Below are 23,103 nucleotides of genomic sequence, written 5' to 3' on the forward strand. Positions count from 1 at the left end.
AGAAGGAGATGGATGGGATTCTTTGACTCACATGTCCTTGATCATCCAACTCATTGTTGGTCAGCTTGAGTTTGTCGAAACTGACCACCTGTCTCATCCAAGTGTCTCCAGAAGCTAGAGAATCAGGGTGTATATAAACTCTTGGGGGCACAGGGGAGTCCGCGTTGCCAGCCACCATCCACTTGGAGCTGTGGTACACATATCTGAGGTGGAAAGGAAGAGAGGAGAAATCAGAGACAGAAAAAGAGAGGGAAGAGAGGCCCAAGAAGCCAGAAGAGACAGGAGGGGGAGAGACGGAGAGAAAGCAAGATGGAAAATAGTAGGGATTAAACAGAGAATACAAGACAGCAAAAGAGTAGCATAAAGAACCAGAGACAATAAGATAGAGATGAAAACAGAGAAGGAGGTGGGGTGGGGGAGGGCAGCAAAGGGTTGTGGTTAATGATCAAAGCTGCTGCCCTCACAAGGAAAACATTCTCACAGTCCTTTTTCTTTCTTCTCCATCTCCTTGCCTTGCACCCCTGTGTGCTCACAGGCATCCTGAATCCACGTGTCTAGCTATGGAAAAGGTATTTTACTGCAACCTTTCACCTTTCAAATGCAAACCATATAATCCGTTGGCCACTTGTTCAGGATTTGGTTCCTTATTAAAAACATCTTCCATATTGTCCTATAAAACACAGCCATGTGCAGAGACCCTCCAAGCCCCTCACTTGTTAACCATTTCCTTGCTGAGAATCTGAATTTTGAGGCATTTCTGTGAAAATGGAGACCCTTTGCCTCAGTGCAACCATTCCCAGAAACACCACCAGGTCCTCCCAGTTAGTGTTTAGTGTTTCTTTGATGAACCCAGTTTTGAATATCACCATCATCCACATTCTCCCACAAAGCCACTGGAAGTGATATGATGTTAGTAGCAAAGGAGGTCAGTTTTCTGGAGTTTGTCAATTGCCCTGCAATTCTAAAGAGAGTTCTCTATGGATTTGGCACCTCCTTGCTTCTCACTTACAAAGAACCACACAGGATCTGGATGCTAGCAAACAGAGGCACTCAGTCCAAATCACAAGATCCTCTAAAACTGATTGGAAGCATCTCTTGTCCTAAGTCCTGCATCCAGATCACTTCTCTCTTAGTCAGCTCTCTCCCTCTGCCATACTAGTGCTGGCATTTCCCATTCATTCATTCATTCATTCATTCATCTCTCCCCTCCTAATTCATAGAGCTAGCACCAAGTTCTCAAATATTTCAAGAATAAGACATGATTCACTGATCTGATTGAAATCTCAAGAGATTGGTTAAGCCACAACTTGTTTCAAATAAGACTGATGTATAACCCATCCAAGAGACATAGACATTGTGTTGGACACTTACTATAATGACTTTGAAGGAAAGTTATTTAACAACTCACTCACAACCCATATTGATAAGCAATAATTCTGCTTCACTAAGTGTCCTTCTTGAAATCTTACCCAATTCTCCTCTTCTTCCCTTCCATCATCCACAAGATAATCCATCAGATATATGGTTGAATATACTGCACTGGTCCACTTATCCTCTGCCTCTCCAAAATAAATCATCTCAACTCACTTAGCATTTCATAAACCAAATCATTCAATGTGTTAATCACTTTCAATGTGAACTGAATTAACTTTAGACTTAATCCATTTGATTTTTGCAACCCTGACAGACACTATACAATCCCACTCTCTACAGAGACAGGGAGGGTTCCATACCAAATGATTACTAAGTCCTGATTTCCAACCATGAGTGACTACTTCCCACATGGCGCTTTGCTACAAGCTATTGGTACTTCCTCCATCCTTCTTCCCTGTATAGTATACGATACAGTGCATTGTTAAAATACTTCATCTAAGGAGTTTAAAGAACTGTCTTGGAATGATAATGGAATTACCTTGGAATGGTAATGTCCACAATTCCACACCCCAGAGTCATCATTACCTGTATCTTTTATTGTCCACAGGCACAATGTCCATTGCTATGTAATACTGCTGGTGTGGATCCAGGCCAGTGATTTTCACTCTCATGGCAGGAAACATCCTCCTACGAAGGGGAATAGGCAGTAAGCTCAACAATCACAGAGGGAGAAGGAGCAGGAGTAAAGGCTTAGAGAGCTTCTTCTTATGAAGAATGATAAGCAAACCAAAGTCCAGTTCCTCCAATTCTCAAAGTTGCCTACTTTTTTACACTTTGGAAATTATTACTATAAAATATGCTGAGGACTCATTGTTGAAATGGCACCTCTTCTTGCTGCTTTAAGGATCTTCTCTTTATCTTTGGAATTTGCAAGTTTCACTATTAAATGTCGAGGTGTTGAGTGGCTTTTATTGATTTTGGGGGGGGGATCTCTCTATTTCCTGAATCTAAATGCCTGTTTCCCTTCCCAAGTTAGGAAAGTTCTCAGCTATGACTTGTTCAAATACATATTCTGGACCTCTGTCCCTTTCGGCGTCCTCGGGAACCCCAATTAACCTTAGATTTTTCCTTCTGAGGCTGTCATTTATTTCCCTTAACCTATCCTCATGATCTTTTAATTGTTTTTCTCTTTTTTCCTCAGTTTCCCTCCTTGCCATCAACTTGTCTTCTATGTTACTCACTCGTTCTTCTACCTCGTTAACCCTTGTCGTTAGGACCTCTAGTTTGGATTGCATCTCATTTAATTGATTTTTAATTTCTGCCTGATTGGATCTAAATTCTGCAGTCATGAAGTCTCTTGAATCCTTTATGCTTTTTTCTAGAGCCACCAATAGCTTTATAATTGTGCTTCTGAATTGGCTTTCTGACATTGAATTGTAATCCAAATTTTGTAACTCTGTGGGAGAGAGAACTGTTTCTTTCTTTTGAGGTGAGTTTTTCCTTCTGGTCATTTTGCTCAGTGCAGAGTGGAAATGGCACCTCTTCTTAACTTAAATTGACCTATTTGATGACTCACACACTTCCAAGAGCTCCTACCATGCCCTGATTTATATTATTAACCTTTAATGTGATTAGATTGATAATGTATGTGTATTTATACATACATTTCCTATCAGATTATAATATTCTTGAAAATGCTTACACTCTTATACTTAACATATTTGAGTAACATATGTTCTTATTACTCAAGTAGCTTATCACAGTTGATTGTAGGTGATGATGAAATATTTTTGATTGGTTGAGTCTATTTAAAAGTAATCTCTCAAGAAAAGAAGTAAAAAGGAAGAGACTATCAATCTCCAAAGTACCAACAAAGTTGCAGGGTTTTTTAATGCATAAAACTGTAGAAAATTTTCTGCAAGTTCTCAGGCTGTCAACATATGTGTCAGAAAAGGACCCTGTGGAATAAGGAGCGAATACCAAATGAATTCTAGTGGCCTCTGGGCAATACCTTGTTTCTACCACAATGGCTTGTTAAACTTGCCAAAGCAAGCGAGGTCAGGATACGGCACTTTACAACTACTCTCATAATTGAAGAGGAGGAGAGGGAGCAACCCAGAAGAGTATTGAGTTTCAAGGGTCTAGAATAAAATTCTCCATTTTTCTTTAACCATAAAAAAGTAGAAAAACATCAAGCTCTTTTGTATGTCATTCATTTTGGAGTCAGACATAAAAAGTGCTCAGTTCAAAAATTTGGATTGCATGAATGTGTTCTAGGGTACTTGTACACAAAATGCTGGATTAAGCTTAACCATCTGGGGCCAGTTAGTTGAGCTGGGCAGGGCACAGTGCTAATGAGGTCAAGGTCACAAGCTTGATCCACATACAGCCTAATTGGCTTTGCTCCATTTCACGGCCATAGACCATACTCTGACCCCAGACAGCCATCTTGCATATGTGCCCTAGTTGTTTACACATGGGGCTTTCTGTGCTAGTCACACACTGCATTGCTCACTGGAAGCAACTCAAAATGCAAATGTCCTGTGGTAGTAGGTTAGTGGCATAATCATATCCAGGTGGGGAGTGGGGGGGAAACACAGAACTTAATGGGAATGATGGCTAATTCTTAAATATTACCAAAGAATAATATACGACCATTCCTTCTTTCCTATTTTATAACTTCTCAGAAGCTTCTATTGGTATATAATTCTGGATATTCTACCTCTAGCCTCACAAGTTTAATTACAAAGCCTTATATTTTTGTCTTATGGTGAGATAATGAAATTCAATGGTGGATTTCTCATAATGACTAAATCTAGCATTCACTATAGGTTAGGCACTTGAATCCACATTAATTCTTTCCAAAAACTTGGGAACATTGGTCTATATATATTTACATTTAAACCAGTAATTCCTTTCTTAATAACAATGACTTATGACTGCTTGTATTTATAAATGGTTGGAGAATACCTTAACAGGGATGGAGAGAAAGTCCTCTCACTTGCTATCTGAGGTAATAAAATGTGGTTCCTCTCAGCCATCTACATAGGATGTGTTATACTGCAAGAGATGGATGTCTTTCCTTCATGATTCCAAGAAAAAGGATTAGATGTTTTTAAATTCAATACCTGTTTTGTCTGCAACACTCACATGACCTTGAGTGAGGAAGCTACCATTTCTTACCAATACCCAACTTCTAAATGAATGAGATGTGTGACTTTTGAAAAGTTACTTAACATTATCATCGATAAAAAAAAGAAGAGGGGCTATATAATCTCTAAGATGCCTTCTTGCTTTAAAATTCTATGACTACATTTGAATTCTCTTCTTAAAAATTTACCAAAAGTTGCTTTTTATTTTTGCCAGTATTTTAACACATAATATCAAATGAAGTCATAACACCCTAGGGAAAAATTAATCTTCTATATTCAAAAAATGACTATGTTTGGTTTTAATTTAATGGCTAAATTTAGGCCAATTCTGTGTCTTCCAAACCCATTAATCCCTACAACCACCTCTGTCCATGGTGCTGATTTTACAGATTATATCGGTACATGAAAAGATTGAGGGTTCTGTAGACTGCAGTAGCTCTCAACCAATAGATTACAGTTTGGGATGTGAGAAGAAGTAGAGTGTGGCTAAAATCTAAGCAAGAAAAAGGACAGAGAGTCATACAAAACTAATGAAACTAAGAAAATGAAAATTAAGATTAAAATTGGAAAGGACACCACAAAGGAAGGAAAAGGAAAAGAAAGAAACAGACGTGGCAGGAAGTGAAGACAAGTCACAGAAGAGAAAGCTTTCTTTGAATGCTTCTGAATTATCCCAGAATTACTTGAGTGGAGTTACACAGAGCAATAGCAAAGGCTGAGGCAATCCCATAAATAAGCAATGAATAATGTATCTAAACCTAAACAAAGGAATATGGCTAAAGAACAAACCATATATATTTGTATTCGAAATATCTGGGTAGATCCAGGTATCAAGTGAATCTGGGAAGACAGAGAGGTGGAAATGAAAACAGTGCAGAACAAATCTTGAAATGAGATCACAGGAGAGCTGTGAAAACCAACGCACTTGCCAAAAACAAGAATAAAAACTTTGTCCTTGAATTGCTGTTTCTTTCTAAGCCATAACATCTCAAAATGTGGAATAGAAGTAGACTGAAACCCATGCAACAAAAGGTATGGTATTGGAAATAATTCCTCTTCAGAGTTGCTCCTCCTAAGAAGCCTTTTAATGGTTATATTCACTACCAAAACTTAGAGAAGGAAGAAGGTTCCAAAGGAGAAATAAAATGAACTAGATTTCAGGGTTATTTTGACCTCATGCTTTTGTGATGTCTTATATTGGGAGCTTCCTCTACATGCATTCAAATACTCCTTTACTGTAAATGTCTATGTTCATGAAGGTAACCAATGACCTATCAGGTGGGTCCTTTTAGTCCTTATGATGGGTTAGTCCTACATAGATAGGGTTTAAAACATGAAATCACTATAACTGTTTTAACTTTAATTATTCCTACACATTCAAAAGCTTAGTCCAAATTTATTTTTACTTAAATCATTTTGGGGGCACCTGGGTATCTCAGTGGTTGAGCATCTGCCTTAGGCTCAGGTCATGATCCAGGGGTCCTGGCATCAAGTCCCACATCAGGCTCCCCACAGGGAGCCTGCTTCTCTCTTTGCCTATGTCTCTGCTTCTCTGTCTCTCATGAATAAATAAATAAAATCTCTTTTAAAAATTAAAAATAATAAATAATTTTTAGATTTTTTAATCCAAGGGCAAAAACTACAACCATTTCTTAATAGTGCAGACTTATAAATAGTTAAGACCACTGCTTTAGAGCCAGATAGATCTGTGTGGAATTCTGGAGCTGCCCTTTCCTATCAATGTGACCTTAGTCAAGTTCATTAACCTCTTTCAGCCTTTGCGTCTTCATCCATGTATGAGATTATACTATTGTATCTCATAGGATTCCTGTGATGTCTAAATGATATAATATAGGTTGAGTACCCGGTATGAAACAGATACCTAACTACAGGAAAACCGAAAGCTGTCAATGAATGAATAGCTTAATTAAAAGTGTTTATTTCAAGCAAAATTGTATTTTAAAAACTTTTATCATCCTACATAGTTTTGCAAGAGTTTCCATTGGGTCACCTTTAAAGTTTTGTAATAATTTCAAGCCAACAATAAAGCAGGGCTTAGCCATGAAACACGCCCAATTCTTACCAAAAATAAAATTCTTACAAAAACACCTGGCTGCTTTTAATGCCTTAGAAGATGCAACCTGTTATTTGGGAAGCAAATTTTTTCTCTTGAAAACATTGGATGGTGAAGTACCACTTGCTTTGAAAATCTACCTTTTGGTTCTTACGTACCACATCAACCTCTCTTATGAGCTGAAATACATTTGTAGGCAGAAGATGTTTGTGAGTGTAGAGGTGATTTAGAGGTTGTAATGGCCCTTGGAGGAAAATAGCAAAATCACCATAAACACAAGATCACTTTACCAAGATGTCTGTATGCAGAAAAGAGAGTACAAGTTGCTTTGGCTTCAGCAATGCTACCTACCACAAATAAGTGGAAAGAAAAATATAACAGCTCCTACTTCTGTTCTCCATTCTTGGAATCTGGCCATTCAAAGGACCTTGTCCTTACCTGCCTGCTTTGGTGATAATCATCTCAGTTCCAATATCATGGAACCTCTTCCAGAGGTCAGCACACTGCAGCTCCACCTGAATCTCTTCCATGGAAGACATGGCTGCAGGCACAGGGCCTGCAGCACCAGGGCCCAAGTCAGTGTGAGTGTCAAAGGAGCAGGAAGTACGCTCAGTGAGCACCTCAGAGTCTGAACCAGTGCTTTGCTCGGAATCTGCAAAATAAGCAATCAAGTTTTTAGTGAGAAACTGCTGAGCTTCCCCCTGCAACCACGGCCCTAAAAGATGGGAGGTTGGGTTGGGGGCATGATGGAGTAGGAAGGGGGTGAACAAAAGAAGGCTTAAAGCTGGGAAGCTCCAGAGCACAGCACTCAGGGTATTTTATTATTTTTTTATGGTTTGTTTTGGTGATTTATGACCATCTTTTAGGTTTTGTGTTTCCAACATGACATCTGGCATTTTAGCAACAGCTGAAGAAAACTGGTCCACAAAAGGCAATATAAAGAGTACTAATGTCACCACAGTGAAGAGAAGAAGCCAAACCAGGACAGTAAAGTAAATAAATGCCAAATTAAAAAATGATAATAATAATTACAGACCACAGCTCCAAATCTAGACAATTTCACTGGGGGTGTGAGTGTGTGTGGGGGGGATTGTTCAGTGCTAATAATAACATGTTCTTTAATGTCATACCACTCAGCATCATTGCCCATCAGTCAGTAATTTTTAAACAAAGCTATTTTTCCTCTATATATCCTGGTCATCAAAAGTAATGAAAAGTTGTTTGGGATCTTTAGAAGCACTTTGTCATATATCTGAGTAAATGGCTTTTCCTAAGAGTTCCAATCAGGCCATTTTGGATGAAAAGAAGGGGAATAAATGTCTGTTGTAAGGCAAGAATATAAGCATATGGAAAAAGTTACCCAAGAAAGCAGTTGAAACAAAGGGAATAAATGAGTTCAGGAGACACCTTGATTGGTTTCTGAAGTATGAGCAGAGGGGAGGGGTGATCCAAACAGGAAGGTAGGATTGAGAGCAACCAAATAAAAAGCTGGCATGCTGTGCCAGATGGTGCTTTCTTCCTGTGTCTTCTGTACTCATGAAGGGGTTTGGGCAGAGGGTGGGGGAAGGGGGGCATGGTGAGTGATAGAGAAAGCTGGAGTCAGATTTACCAGAAACTTTACTGTAATTTTTAAAGCTTTTTACTTTTAGAAGCTCAATGCCAAGAATTGTATCTCATAAGATTTTCCAAATTCAGATTAGCTGATACAATCTTCTTACATCAAATGACACTGCAAGCTAAGCCTGAGAATCTATTTCTCCAAACCTCCCTTAACATCTAGGATTCTGATTGCTTCTCCCATAAATAAATACATACATGAATAGAGGTGGAAACAGCAGTTCTTATGCTGACAACTGACTGTTCAGTGTTGTCGAAGGTCAGGGCCTCTTGGACATCTGTCCTTGACACTAACAGGATGAAGAAGGATGGGATGGAAAGTCAGACCATCTTTCAGCCATCTTCACCTACCTGCAGCAGGTTCCTAGGCTTGTGAAAACCCATCCCACAAGACCTTCCCTTTTCTTTCATTCTAGCCCTGACATGTTCCTCTTTAAAACCCAGGCAGCATTGCTGGCAAGTCTCCCACATGCTGCCAGCACCCACAGGGAGCAAAGTGCCACTTATCTCTTCCCAGTTCCTCACCCTTCACTTCTGAAGACATTCAGGGTACTGCAGAACTGAACCAAGCTCTAAAATGACAGGAAAGTCTTTGCCCCAAATCTAGATTATCCACAGTCACTATATATAGGTTTTACATGTTTAAGCATACAATTTTATACTTGGAGCTAAACAGGAGCTAACTTTGGTTTCCTTCAAGCACAGAAAAGTGGAGCTACTTATCTAAGATGAGAGCTGCTGCTGAGTGACAAATCTCCATCATAGCTTGATTCTATATGCCTAACCACTTCAGAGGCATTATATCATCATCAAATACTCGGCCAAACACAGTAATTCTGATCCCCTGAGACATGGATTCCCAAACCCCATTGTTCCTGTGATATGCCAAGAGCTCCTCACTTATCATGAGTGTTTTGAACTTTTCAGAAACTTCCGAAAGCAAGAGTTTCAAAAAGCAATTTTGTCCTACCTTTGGAAGTAAAGTGGTATGAAATTCCCTTACATAATGTGCTATAATTATGAAAAAGTTGGAAATTTTGGACATATGATTTCCCCAATAAGTGTTTAGGAAGAGGGAGAGAAGGAGAAAACATCACTGCACTAAGTGAGAACTTTTTAATGGTGGCCAAATTGGGGTTGGGATTTGAATGGGGACTATGGCTGGAGAACTGGGAAACCAGAGATTCTACTTTTAACTTGCCATGTCATCAGAAATAAAATGGAAGCTCAAAATGTAACATTAAATGGACTAATGAATCACCTTAGACAAGTCACTTAACTAATGGATATATTTCCTTATGGTGCATTTAGAAGGACTTAGCTGAAAACTTTTATAATCTCTTCCATCTCTAAGGACTTGAAAAGTGTCAACACATACTTTCTAATGTGACTTTCAGTGATAACCCAAGAAACCTCAATTAGAAGCATCAAATTAAAATGGCTTGGGCAAGACAAGTTAAATGAGGAAAAACATTGGGGACTTAGATTCACGTTATCATAGAAGTTAAAGAATTCAGTTGGTATTCTGTTTATAGTTTCAATCAAATCAATCGATAAGCACCTATCAGCATGTGGCCCTATATGAGGTACCATGTAGATAATTTGAAACAGAATCCCAGACCTTGAGAAGTTTCCCAGTTAGTGTTGATTAATTATGTGTTTATTGGATGCTTACTATGTGCCCAGCACTGTGCCAAATCCTAAAAAATACCAAAGTACAGAATGAGGCTCCTCCTATACACAATTACATACTGCCTTGTTTGTCTCATAGAAACCTAGCAAAAAGAAGGATCTGAGAGGACTGGAAAAGTTCTGGGGAACTCATGCTTACTAGAAAAAAAGTGGACAAGATGTAAATACATAGGGAGTATTTGCCCATGAAGAGGATTTTCGGACACAGTTGTTTGTTTCCCTGGAAATACTCTGTGGTCCTGGATTCTCACTCCCACACAAAATACAGTCCAAGTGACTTTTATATACAGAATACAGGCACCAGCCCACATTTTCAATAACATAAATTAAGCTACCCTATAATTAAATAGGGGTAAGATCAACTCCCTAGGTAAAAATAAAATGTAATTCCTTTGTAAAATACATTTCTAAATCATAGTTAGATAAAATATGTAGGCTAACTAGATCATTTATTTCAGCTATTAATCAGAATGTATAATCAAGTTAACTAAGTCATTAAATAAGAAATGCAGAGCAGGTTACTTCAATCAAATAGGGCCATCCATTCAGAAATACAACCAGTCTCTTGAATATCAGAAAACACCTCTGTGTTTTCAAGTTGTTTTTTTTTTATTCTTGGCAATTTGTGACTTCCTGCCTTCAAAAAATAACCATGAGGAACTCATTTGAATGACCTAGAAAGACATTTTGGCTGTCAGATGTCTCTTGTGGATAGCATTGTAACAAGTGAACTTTTAGAAAATCAGGAACGTAAATGATAAAGTCACACATCACTAAGGAAGTTAAAGAAAACTTTGGGAACTTGCATGGAGCCAGTTACAGGTCACTGGAGAACATCATGTGACTCATATAGTCAAACCAACATACCTATTACCATGAAAAAAAGTCCGTAAACAAGAGATTCTAACCGTTAGCTTATAGTGTCACTTGTTTTCTATCTCTGATCTATTTCATGTTGATAATAATGGACACTGTTAACACCAAGTTCCTATAGAAAGTTGAGTTTAGCTTATAGCAAGTTCAATTCTCAATTCACACAAAATAATAGCATAAGAGAAATAGATGCTTCATTTACATTTTACACATTATTTAATATATCCTTCCATTTGATAGGTAGAGATGGTATATTTTTTTATTTTTTTTAATTTTTATTTATTTATGATAGTCACAGATTGAGAGAGAGAGGCAGAGACACAGGCAGAGGGAGAAGCAGGCTCCATGCACCAGGAGCCCGATGTGGGATTCGATCCCAGGCCTCCAGGATCACGCCCTGGGCCAAAGGCAGGCGCCAAACCACTGCGCCACCCAGGGATCCCATGATGGTATATTTTTATGTCCAATATATTGATGAGGAAATTGAGACTAAGAAAATTAAAAACAACAACATGGCCTAGAAGGCAGGTTTTTTGCCTCCTAATCCAACGATCCGGTCTCTCCCAAGATCATATTAGATCCAACCCTGGTCAAAATAGCCAGCAATTCTGTAATAACCCTCAACTATTGTAACCATCCTTACAAATGAAATGGCTTAATATGTTTGATCCTGGTCAAGTCATATAAGTATTTTGGCCCTCATTTTCCTTAGTCATTTTAGCACAGCACATGCACATTTAATTAGAGGTGCTATAAAGTCCCTTTTAATCTAATTTTTACTGGATGGATTGGTAGTGCAGCTTAAAGACTTGACTATGGTAAGTTGAGTTGGTTGGCACGCACAGAAAATACCTAAATTATGTGTATTTTGACTTAATATCAAAACCAGGCATTATTAAACATATTTCACAGTCTTCCAGGTGATTTTCATCTCCACTTAACTAATAACTTTGAGCAATAATTCACTCCTACAGTAAACACAACATATTTACTCTTATGGCTCTGCTATTCTCTAAGAGTATGATGTTAGAATGTCATTTCATTTTATGGAGCCTCAGTTTCCATATCTTTACTATTTATCTTTATCTATTACTATTTTCTTATCTTTACTATTATGGGCTTGGGGAAGATATCTTCTTACTTAAAAATTATATTTAGATCCTTATGATAAAAGAGAAATTAATGATTCTGTTGATAACAATGCTAGTAACTTTGACAGTGAGATGAATATAAGCCCACAAGAACTATCCCAACCAAACAGTTAATGAGTTAATGGGCAAAATCTATTGAACACTTACTAAGTATCTGGCACTCTGCTAAGACTTTATATATATATATATATATAATATATATATACATATTTATATATATCATATCTAAAAGGGAATATATATTTATATATAATTTAATAAAATAAATCTAAGAGTTATTATTATCTCCATTTTATATATTATTGACACAAAAATTCAGATTATATCAGCTATACCTCCTGAAGATTGCAGGAATGTGAGACTATATTTAATTCCACTTTTATTTCACCAAACATTTCTGCTTTGTATAGATCAGGTTACATAGTAATGGACCAAGACAGATAAAATATATTCTTGCTTACAATCTGATAGGAAAGGACATACATACTGTTAAAAAAGACTGGCTATGATAGGTGTTCCAACAGATATGAGAGCAAGGTATTAAGGAGCTTTGAAGAACAAGCAAGTCAATGATTTAAGATCAAGAAGACTTTGCAAGGTGACATTTCAGGATGGACTTGAAACAGAAGTTCAATATGCACACACAAAGACATTATGGGAATGGAATTTAAGGTAAAGGGAATAGCATGATGAAGGACTTGCCATTTTTAGATAATTGCAAGCACACTGATATGACCCGAGCTTAAAATACATAAGGGATGAGAGGAGGTGAGATAAGAAGGTGGAAAATCAGATTCAACTCAAACTCAACTAAATGACTATTTATTTAACATTTACTATGTGTCAGTCACTCTTCTAGATTCTTGAGACATCAAGGGGAAAAAAATCTCTGGTCACATGGAATTCATATCCCAAGAGGAACATGGGTGTCATAATATGGAGTTTAGACTTTGTTTTCATTATTTCGTTAAAAGAAAGTCTTCTTTTAAATGAAGGTGATGAGGGAAGCCTTGGTGGTTCAGCGGTTTAGCACTGCCTTCAGCCCAGGGTATGATCCTGGAGACCCAGGATCAAGTCCCACATCGGGTTCCCTGCATAGAGCCTGCTTCTCCCTCTGCCTCTCTCTGTCTCTTTCTGTATCTCTCATGAATAAATAAGTAAAATATTTTTTAAAAAAACTAAATGAAGGTGATGATAGTTCTATCTTCCTTTCTAGACTATGAATTCCACAAGCTGAATTTAATGCTTTGCACATTTCCTATATGAATGATGTACAGTAGCCCAGTTTCAGCATGGGAGATGGGTAATAGAAGACTACTATCAGAGTCAGATAAGAGATGCAGAATTTTCTGAGATTGGATATACAGTGCCACTTCCATAAGCCTGGACTTCAGCTATCATATTTTAGTCCAAGGAAGAAAGTAGTTTGAAACAAAGGAGAAAGACACAACCCAGATGATAATCAAACATCATTTTTTTTTCTGCCAATAACTAGAACATGACTATACTGAGTGGTACTTCCTATCTGATATTGGTGGAACAGCCACCCCCTGGTCTATTTCCTATATCCTAAAGTCTCAAAAACCAAGAGTCCCACAGCCATCCAAGGGTTCCCATTCATACCAGGGAAGACATCAGAAGCTTATAACTTAGGCAGCATTCTCTGTACCAGGCTCAAGTAAACTCTATTTCTAGAGGACCTCAGCAGTGGAAATTGGTTCTAGAATGTCAAATTTTATCAGGCAGCTTAGCAAAATCTCGTGATGAAACTTTTCATGAGTAATTCTAAATATGGCCAAAGCAGAGCATTTGGCACTGACCTGAGTACGAACTGAGCCCAAATTTGATACCCAGTCCAGAGCTTCAAGGGAATGAACTCTAACCTGAGTTGGATTAAAGTAAAATTATGGTGAGAGCAAACACTCAAACAAGTCTGTTAGATGACTTTAATGATGGAATGAAGTCTCTGAGCTCTCCATGCCCTCCAAGTTCTATTTGGGAAAAGAAGGGAGGTAACCTGAAGCCTGCAATTCTCATGCCAATAAACCAATTAAGGAGAGTAAAAGCACATATCTCTCAGCTGCCTAAAGCACTCTCCACCTGACAACCAGCATCTCTCTCAGTGATACACAGTACCGGAGGCAAGGACCCAAATTCATCCCTGAGAACTCAGCTTTTTAAAGAGGCTTTGCAAAGAAGTGGCAGCCGTAATTTTTATATCTATTTCTTGTTGATCGAACGAAGGCTCAATGTCATGAAAGGTTCAGCCTCTAATGTTCCAGCATACTTTGAAGGTGGAGGCAAAAGGGAAGAAAAGTCATGAGCACTACACTAAATACTCCATATACACTATCTCATGCAATTTTCATAGAAAACCCTATGAAGTAGGCACTACTGTTGCTATTTTACAAAGGAGGAAACTGAGGCTTGGTGGGACTGAGAGGCTTTCTCATATTTTATAACTAGCTGTCATCATAGGATCTGACAATAGAGTTGATGCTCTTTCTACTACACACTCTCCAATTTCAGAATAATACCTGCATAGCTGGGTGCTTCCCACACTGAACTTGGAAATGCAGGGCTAATGCTCAGGCTGTTTAGTCAGAAGATAGCTCTAAGGAAACTTAAGACATTGTCAATTCTTTGGGGAGAAGAGAAAAGTCAAGGCAAAGTCAGACAGGAATTTTCCTTTCTCGGTAGCAAGGGAATTGTGTTCAGGAATATCTGAGGCATTTTCACCAATTTAGTATTATTTAATAAGTAAGTACAAGTGCAAAAGGCCCCCTCTTCTTGCATTTCACTTCCTGTCCCCAGTCTCCCCTGGGTAAAACATCCAAAGGTGACAGGTCACTGAAGATCGCTGTCAATGTCAAGTCACTCTTTCACTCTAGCCTAGACCATAAGCAAAACATTAGAAGGTGCTTGGAAAATATTTGGACTTTGAGAATTGTATAATGACAGCATTGAAAGACAATAAAAGGCAGCTGAGGTAGTTCCTACTTGTGCAGGATTTGGTTTATTTAGAATTTATTTAGAACTCAAGTCACAGTTCACAGCCCAAATGTTTTTGATAGCCCTAAATGGATATCTATATTTGAGGAGAATTCGTCTGATAACAATGTATGTGAAAACATTTATAAACAGTAAAGTAACAAATTAACATATAGGATTATATGCCAATGATGAAGTTAATCAGAAAGACCAAGAAAAAATAAAGACAAATATGGGTCTCAGTTTTTTTAGGACAGTCCTAGTTCCAAATATTTTATCTCATTCTTCCTATAAAATTAAAATTTTTGAGATTGACTTTTGGCTTAGAAAATATTCCTGATGGAAAACACAGAAAATGCATAAATGGATAAATAAAAAATTGGTCAAAAGCCACATGGCAATATTCAATCTAAACACCTCTTATACCAGAGATCCTCCAAAAGTTGGTCCTAATTGACAGGGTGGTCTTCAAGATTTACCAATTTTGAGCCAGCAGCTGTCAACACAAGCCCCTCCTTGAGGCTCTTGGCATGTTTTCTGGATGAAGTGACACATTAGCTCATCCCCAAGCCAGTTCTTGTTTACTCTTTGCAACCACAACTACTTCTAACCTCCCACCACCACCCTGGCCATTGCCATAGCACAATCGTCATCTGCCATAGTGGTCTTTTAATTTCCATGAAGTGAGAAGGAGCCCTTCCCCTATAGGCTCTAGAAGAACTTGTCTTATACCTTGTTATGATATTCTCACAGAGCACCAATAAATAAACAAATTCATGCTAATACACAAAAGGGGAAGAAATAAACAGCCAACTTCCAAAAAATAAGCATAATTTAACATCCAGAGACAGTGCCCTTGGAAATGGCAATTTTAATCATGAGGACACAGAGAGAGGCAGAGACATAGGCAGAGGGAGAAGCAAGCTCCCCACAGGGAGCCTGACATGGGACCAGATCCCTGGACTCCGAGATCATGCCCTGAGCCAAAGGCAGACATTCAACTGGTGAGCCGCCCAGGCATCCCTGGAGATGGCAATTTTGAACATGTAACTGAAAATAAATAAACAAAAAACAAATAAATAAACAAACATGTAACTGGATAGACACTTGAGTACAACCAGGAACACGAAATTCCCTTCAAATTATACTCAAGAGACCACCAGCTACACTAAATTTAAAACCCAACATATCATGCCAAACATAGAGAACCATCCCATTTATTTTTAAGATTTTATTTATTTATTCATGAGAGACACAAAGAGAGAGGCAAAGACGTAGGTAGAGGAAGAAGCAGGCTCCCTGTGGGGAGCCTGATACAGGACTCGATCCCAGGACCCCGGGATCATGACCTGATCCAAAGGCAGATGTTCAACCATGGAGCCACCCAGGTGCCCCAAAACCATCCTATTCAATGACTATAAGAGGACTACATGGCTGGCAACTGTATAACAACCTCCCCAATAATCTTCTAAATCCATCCATTTGATAAATCATTTATTTATTCAGCAAATAATTATTGATTAACTAGCTTGGACCTAGAGATGTGATAGGTACTTTGAGGGGCACAACATTGAATAAGATATGTTCTCTGTTTCCAGGAACTCACAAAATCACCTAGGAGACAGTATAGGTCAATAAATAATCTAATAAAAGTAGAACAGTCAAAATCCAACATGGCACATAGCACACTGGGGATTGGAATTTGGAACAAAAAACACCAAGTTCTAAAGTTCACCTCTTCCTTTTGCAACTACCTAATCTTAAACAAGTCACTTAACCTCCTGAAGCCTTCGTTTTATCATTTGTAAAATGAGGATATCACTAATACCTATTGTGTGAATCACTAACAAAGCATGTATGTTTATGCAAATACCTTATCAGTAGTAAAAGGGAGAGATAAATGGTAATTTTAATGTACTATTATCTAAGAGAAATATCAATAGAATGCTATGAGAGTTTAGAGATGAGAAGAATCTCTTCCAGTCCAGTGGTCTTTTCTGGAACTAATGAAGGAAGGTCTGTAAGATAAAAAGGCAGAAATGGGGAAAGGAGGAGAAGGATCTTCAGGAAAAAGGAACTTTACGGCAGAGGCATGGCAGTAAAGTCTACCAGACAGGTTTAGAGAATAGCAAGTAATTCAGAACACATCTGCATTAGTCCTCTGATATCCTCAGCACCTGGGACAGTGCCTGGCACCTACAATGCATTCAATAAAATATTGGTCTTGTTGAATACATAAATGTATGAAATGCTATGTTTAGCAAGGCAAGAGGAGAGATGTTACCAAAGGGCTGGAACGTAGACTGAAGCCAGAGGGAGAAATATGAATGCTATTCATCTTCCGATCTTCTTCCAGAGACCAATACACCTCTGGTAAAGAGGTATCTTCGTTGAATGCCATGTTCCCAATTTAATCCCAACAGAGTCACTTTTGTGTGTAACCTGCATTATTGGAATCCCACCCACACTTTTCCTCCATGACTGAGTTGTGTTAAGCTGATTGACAAGGTCTGACCTGAGGTCATTCACGGGCTTCAAATGAGTTCAGTGAATTCAGTCATTTCTGTGAGTAGCACTCCCTGCCAAGCATCTGCGAAATGTTCAGACACTAACTCACCTCCATAGAAACTCAAGAAGACAAGGTGCCAGCAGTCATGAGGATAAAAATGGGGAAAAGAGTAAGGCCTTCAAGTACTAGAGATGGTGATACTGAGGGAGAAGTAGTGTGGCACATGAGCCCTCTCCTTCAGAAACAGAATGACTCCTGCCCCCTGCACACCCCCATTCAGCTAGGGTCTGTGCTATCTGCAGTAAAGCAGGGTTTTCAGAGATGCAGCCAGGAAGGGGGTAAAGTACAGTCCTTCTTTGGATCACACAGACTTAGATGTATGACTGAGCAAGTGACTTAACCTTTCCTGGCCAATTTCCTCATCTAAAATAGAGATTCCAATAACTCTCAGTAAAGCCCCTGGAACACAGCAGGAGTATATTAAATGTTAGTTCCTTACATCATTTGGAAAAGTGAGTGACCACAAGGGTTAGATCTTTTCCCAATCACTTCCCTGTCCATATCTAAGAGAGAGAAAGAAGCTTTGTATTCTTTCAAATAGAGAAAAGGAAATCCTAATAAAGAAAATGTAGAGCAGGAAAAGATCACACGGTGAAGAAAATAATTCAGGGCCTGGAACAGAAACCATCAAAACTGAATGGTGTTACAAGAAATGGCAGAAAGGCAGAAGGAAGGAAAGCAAAGAAACAGTAAAAATGTCAGCTAAGAAAGGCTACTTTTGTGTGGGTCTGCCTGTGTGATGCTCTCCTGGTCCACAATGGCCGCCACACTATTGAGAAGGAAAATGACTAGAATCTGAAAGAAGAGACAATGGGGAATACCACTGAGCAAAGGTGTATGTTGGACCTTCAGTAAGGAAATGGGGCTGAGGAAGCAAAACCTAACCTTGAGCAGAGAAGCAGATAGATCAATCTTGGCTGGAGAAGCAATCCAAGGGTACTGTTCCACAAGAAAGGGGGGAACACAGGAAAGAGCCGGAAGGCTGTAGCATCCCCTAATTCCAAATTAATGCCCTTGTCAAGAGCCCTCACCCTCTGGCTCAGGGTAGGGAAAATACACAGTAAGGAAGCAGGAAAGATCTAGAGCTTAAGGGAGTCTCCCAGGGAGCATGGGGATAAGGTCTGAGAGCTGGGCACTATAACCCTATTGCTGAGACTTAGCCAAGGTGACCTGCCCAGTGTAACCCACCCAGAACTACCAGAAAGAAGGACTCAGTCATGCTCCAAAGTTTGAACTCAACCTCTGTGCTACACTTCCTTCAGAAATGCTAAAGCCAAATGCTTTGATGCGGGAAAAGAATCCACTTTGGGGGTACAGAGCAAGTGTTGAGAGTGAAATAAACACCCTGGTTTAATCACGTTCATGGCAGTGTCTTTATATTTACAATTCACCACCAGCTTGAGATGCTTACCAGATTTGGAATCCCGTCTTCATATCCCAAGTCCCCAGAACCCTCCAGGAAAAGCTCCCCTTCTGTCTTCTCCAGCCTTCTTTTTTCCCTCTAAAGCCCTCCCCAGAAGAGAATGGGTTGTCAAAGGATGCTTACCCTAGGGCAGAATTTGGTGATGGTCAAGAAGAGGGTGGGGCAAGGTAAGGGATTGCCTAACAATGTCCTCTGTGTAAAGGCTGATTTGGGAATCCCAAAGTCAACATGTTATTCCTAACTCCATTCCTGACTCCTTGAGTAATCTTGCCCAGATCATTTAGCTCCACCCATTCCTCAGCCAACACCTTGGCTACAGCACACTTCTCTTTTTCCCCAGGCCTACCTACCTTGGTCAGAATGACTCTTGAAGAAACAGTGTCCTCCAAGTGTGTCAGCAATTCAGAAACTGACAGCTTCTAAAATAGCTGGTGTGTTGTTGCTGAGTGTCTGTTGCTTTCCGAAGGAGTGGTGGTGTCACTGAGGCAGCAGGATTTCCTTGCCAGCGTTGCTCCTACCCTCGTCCCCATAAGGCTCTGCCATGCCTCTCCCTGTCCCGACCCAGGAAGACTTGGAGCTCAGGGGCTGTGGCATTTAAGCACTGACAGAGTTCCCACTTCAATCCCCGTCATGGTGCCAGTTCAGCATCTGTCATGATGACCCAGCCTGAACTGTATTTAGAAGCTTCTGACATGGCACCGTGTCCCAGACCATCTCAGAGTGACAGGAGATTTCCTGAGCACCTGGGCTTGTGATTCCTTCCAGAGAATGGGGGTCAGAATGACTTTCCTAATGGTCTGTTTCCTTCTCAGGAGGGTACCCACCTGCTAGAGGCCTCTCTCAGAGATTCAATCTCCATCAATGCTATTATATCATGCTATTTTAAAAATCCAGACTTTTTATAAAGCTTACAAGACATGTTAGAGGAAAGAGAGAATAATGGGAAAAACTATCAGAAAATGGGTTTAGTGGTCTGTCCATGGACTATTCTTACAAACATAAATGTCCCTAGAATTCTATCCTGGGAATGCACAGAATCTACCAAATATTGCCAGTGAACAGGGAGAGCCTGCCTAGGACTCTTAACTTCTTGGGGGACAGAACATAGTAATTCACTTCATCTTCGTGGCAGCCCCTGTGCCCATCTTGAAAATAGCCTACTGGAGTCTAAAAAAAATTGTAAGTTATTCCCTGTTACTGGTTCAAAAACAACAACAGCAACAAAAACTTTTTTATTTACACTCTAATGTAATCTCCACCCAGTCAGGCAGACTGGTAATTGTATAACACTAATTGGGTAGGCCATCATTTTTGAGGGTTACTACACATGGAATGAGTCTAGTCCTCAACTCTACTAGAAAAAAAGACTTTCCCTATTCACCCTCAACTCTCTGTGCCAGTGTCCCTGACCAGAGTCCCATGGAGATATCCTGTCATTTAAAAGGCATCAGTGTTTGGCCTCTCCCCGTTTCTGGGCAAGGACCCAACACTCAGAGAATGTGGTTTTAGGATCATGGCATCTAATCCATTCAAGGATTATTTTCCCCCCTACTGCTCAGATGGGTGTGTTAATCATCACCTCCCTTTGTTCTGTAATAAATTCAGCCCTGGCTAATTCCAAGCCTCTATGCATCAGTGGAGTTTAAAGATGGAGTTTTGACAGGTCAGATATTTAGAATCAATAGACCACCAACCAGTGAAAAATCTTAAGTAGTTTTAGGAACATGTGGAAGTAATTTTTTCCCAGAATTCACAAGTCTGAAGGATGAGATCTTATTGATGGCATGTGGGCTGTTGTATATATTAAAATATTACTTTATAACCATATTCTATGTATAATCAAAATTGATTTAACAGTGAAGGCAGAGTTTCCTTATTATACCAAATATCTCATGTATTATCAGATACAAATTACAGTGGAGTACACACTACACAGTATCTTAAAAAAAAACAATAAAAAAGTAAGATAAAATTATAAGTGAATGTGGGAGCACCTGGCTGGCTCAGTCGGTGGAGCATATGACTCTTGATCTCAGGGTCGTGAGTTAGAACGCCATGCTGAGTGTAGAGCTTACTTAAAAAATATATGTATATATATAAAACTGAATAAGCAATGACTACAGATATAAAACACTAAATGTTGTAGGCTATGGAACTTCACAGAAATCAGAATATTTTGTGTGACATTGGCTGTATACCTACATTTTAATTATCAACATCTCAGTTGCATGCAGTAAATCTTTTTGCAAAGGAAAAGTTCATAAAATATTAATTTCTAATTTTTTCAATTAAAAGGTTATTAACCTAATGTCAGTGGATGGGCTTTGGGGGTTTATATGACCTAAAGTCATAAGTTAAATTTGAAAGAGCCTGCATTTCTCTGGGAAGAGAATGTATGGTATTTATGGGATTCTTAAAGCAACCAATGACTTTAAAAGGATGAGGGCCACTGGTTTGATAGGCTTTCTCAAGTGGGGAAACTGTCCAATTTCTAAGTTCTTCTGCTGTAATGTAAAGCATTTCCCCTTTGCCAGATATTTTCAACAAGGGAAATATTCAAAAAACGACATAGAATACTAGTGGTGCTTCTTCACAAAAATGCATTCTTTGTCTCCCTTACAAGGATAAAGTGGTTGTGTTTCTCTGGGAGCATTATACTTTTTCTGTATGGTTCCTTATTCCTTAATTATCTGTATTTTAACCACATATATATGTATGTATAAATGTTTTTATTTTAATTTTAGTCCATATCTGGGGCACCTGGGTGGCTCAGTTGGTTAAGTGTCTGCCTTCAGCTCAGTTCATGATCCCAGAGTCCCAGGATGGAGCCCCGAGTCAGGATCCCTGCTTAGCGGGGAGCTTGCTTCTCCTTCCCCCTCTGCCTCTGCCCCTGCTTGTGCTCTCTCTCTCTAAATCACTCTCTTCCTTTCAAATAAAATCTCTATAAATAAATAAATAAATAAATAAATAAATAAATAAATAAACAAACAAACAAATCATTTGGGGAGGTAGGGGGAATTAAAAATTATCTTTAAGTAAATGAAAATGAGGCCTTGTCTTCAGCCTTGCTGCTTTTGCTCACTCATACCCCCTCACCCTCCTCTTGCCCTGCCACTCAGAAAATCCTCAGTGGCAAAGGAACCTCAGGCTCCCTAGGCTGTTTCTCTTCACATGTGCCAAAACCCCAGTAAGTTTGCTACTGTGGGACACACAGTGTGGCCCCCTCACCAGGGCTGGGCTCCAGGTCAGTAGTTCCCATACCTCAGAAGAAACCCTATTCCCAGCCCTCACCCCTCATCCCCTGCCCTGTGTCCTCTAGGGCAGTGCAAGAGGCAGCTCCTCAGGGAAGGCTGGGCACAGTGAGTAGGTGACACTGCCTGCTGTGGGACTGCCAAGGCTTTTCTAAAGGCCATGGCAACCGAGCCTTTAGAGAACATTTTGGTGAGCTCAGTTTGTTTGCTACTGAGAACCTCTTTGCTCTCACAGTCTATTTTTACCAAGCTGTGACGCTGAAGACTCTTCTGTCACAAAAGTGAATGATAAATAGAGTAAACTCTCCATTATCTATCATTCTGTGGTCAAAGGAACCCTGGATTCAGAACCAGGAGGCAGGAGTTTGCGCCCTGGCTCTGACCTTGCTGTGACCTTGAGGAAGCCATCTCATCCTGCTGAGTAGCAGCTAAGGCATCCATAGAAAGTGGCTAAGGAATCCCACTGCTATTACCCCACTGGAGGAGTCCTCAGCAGGGTGACATAATGCAGATGAAAGCACTTTTATCAACTATAAGGTGCCTTCCAAATACAAGTCATCAGCACTACGTTTCATCATTTAACCCACAGAGATTTCTCCCTGTGCTCCTAACACGATGCTAAACCTACATTTACTTGTCCACACCCAGTAAAGTTAGGAAACTGAGGCTCAGAAGCAAAATGGTAATTTGAGAAGGTCTGCTGGCTGGAAGCCCACTCTCTCTCCTCTCACTCCCCCACGCCTCCCCACCTCATGCACTTAACTTACTCTCACTAAGCAACTACTGCCTCCTTTTAAAATGGACTTGATGAGAATCCCTAGCTCCTTGAGGCAAAGATCTAGACAAAATGCCTTCCCCGGCATTTCATCCCATGACCTATGATTTTGCTAGATCTGAGCAGGTGTCTGGGTGGTACCTAATGGTAAGGAGAACCAG

General features: G+C 39.5%; 1 protein-coding gene across 4 annotated transcripts in view; it reads right to left on the reverse strand.

Moving 5' to 3' along the window:
- TBX15 (T-box transcription factor 15) overlaps positions 1 to 23,103 on the reverse strand; it is a 123,487-nt gene that overhangs the window by 43,551 nt on the left and 56,833 nt on the right. For all 4 annotated transcript variants that reach the window (XM_055312689.1, XM_055312686.1, XM_055312688.1 and 1 more), the window contains 3 exons: positions 7,039 to 7,252; positions 1,960 to 2,061; positions 32 to 203 (listed from right to left, as the gene is read on the reverse strand). In XM_055312689.1, coding sequence (XP_055168664.1) covers positions 32 to 203; positions 1,960 to 2,061; positions 7,039 to 7,139 — 375 coding nt within the window. In that variant the 5' untranslated portion in view covers positions 7,140 to 7,252. The remainder of the gene's footprint in view (positions 1 to 31; positions 204 to 1,959; positions 2,062 to 7,038; positions 7,253 to 23,103) is intronic.

The sequence above is a fragment of the Nyctereutes procyonoides genome, unplaced genomic scaffold (genome assembly GCF_905146905.1).
Source record: "Nyctereutes procyonoides isolate TBG_1078 unplaced genomic scaffold, NYPRO_anot_genome, whole genome shotgun sequence".
Taxonomy (NCBI): domain Eukaryota; kingdom Metazoa; phylum Chordata; class Mammalia; order Carnivora; family Canidae; genus Nyctereutes; species Nyctereutes procyonoides.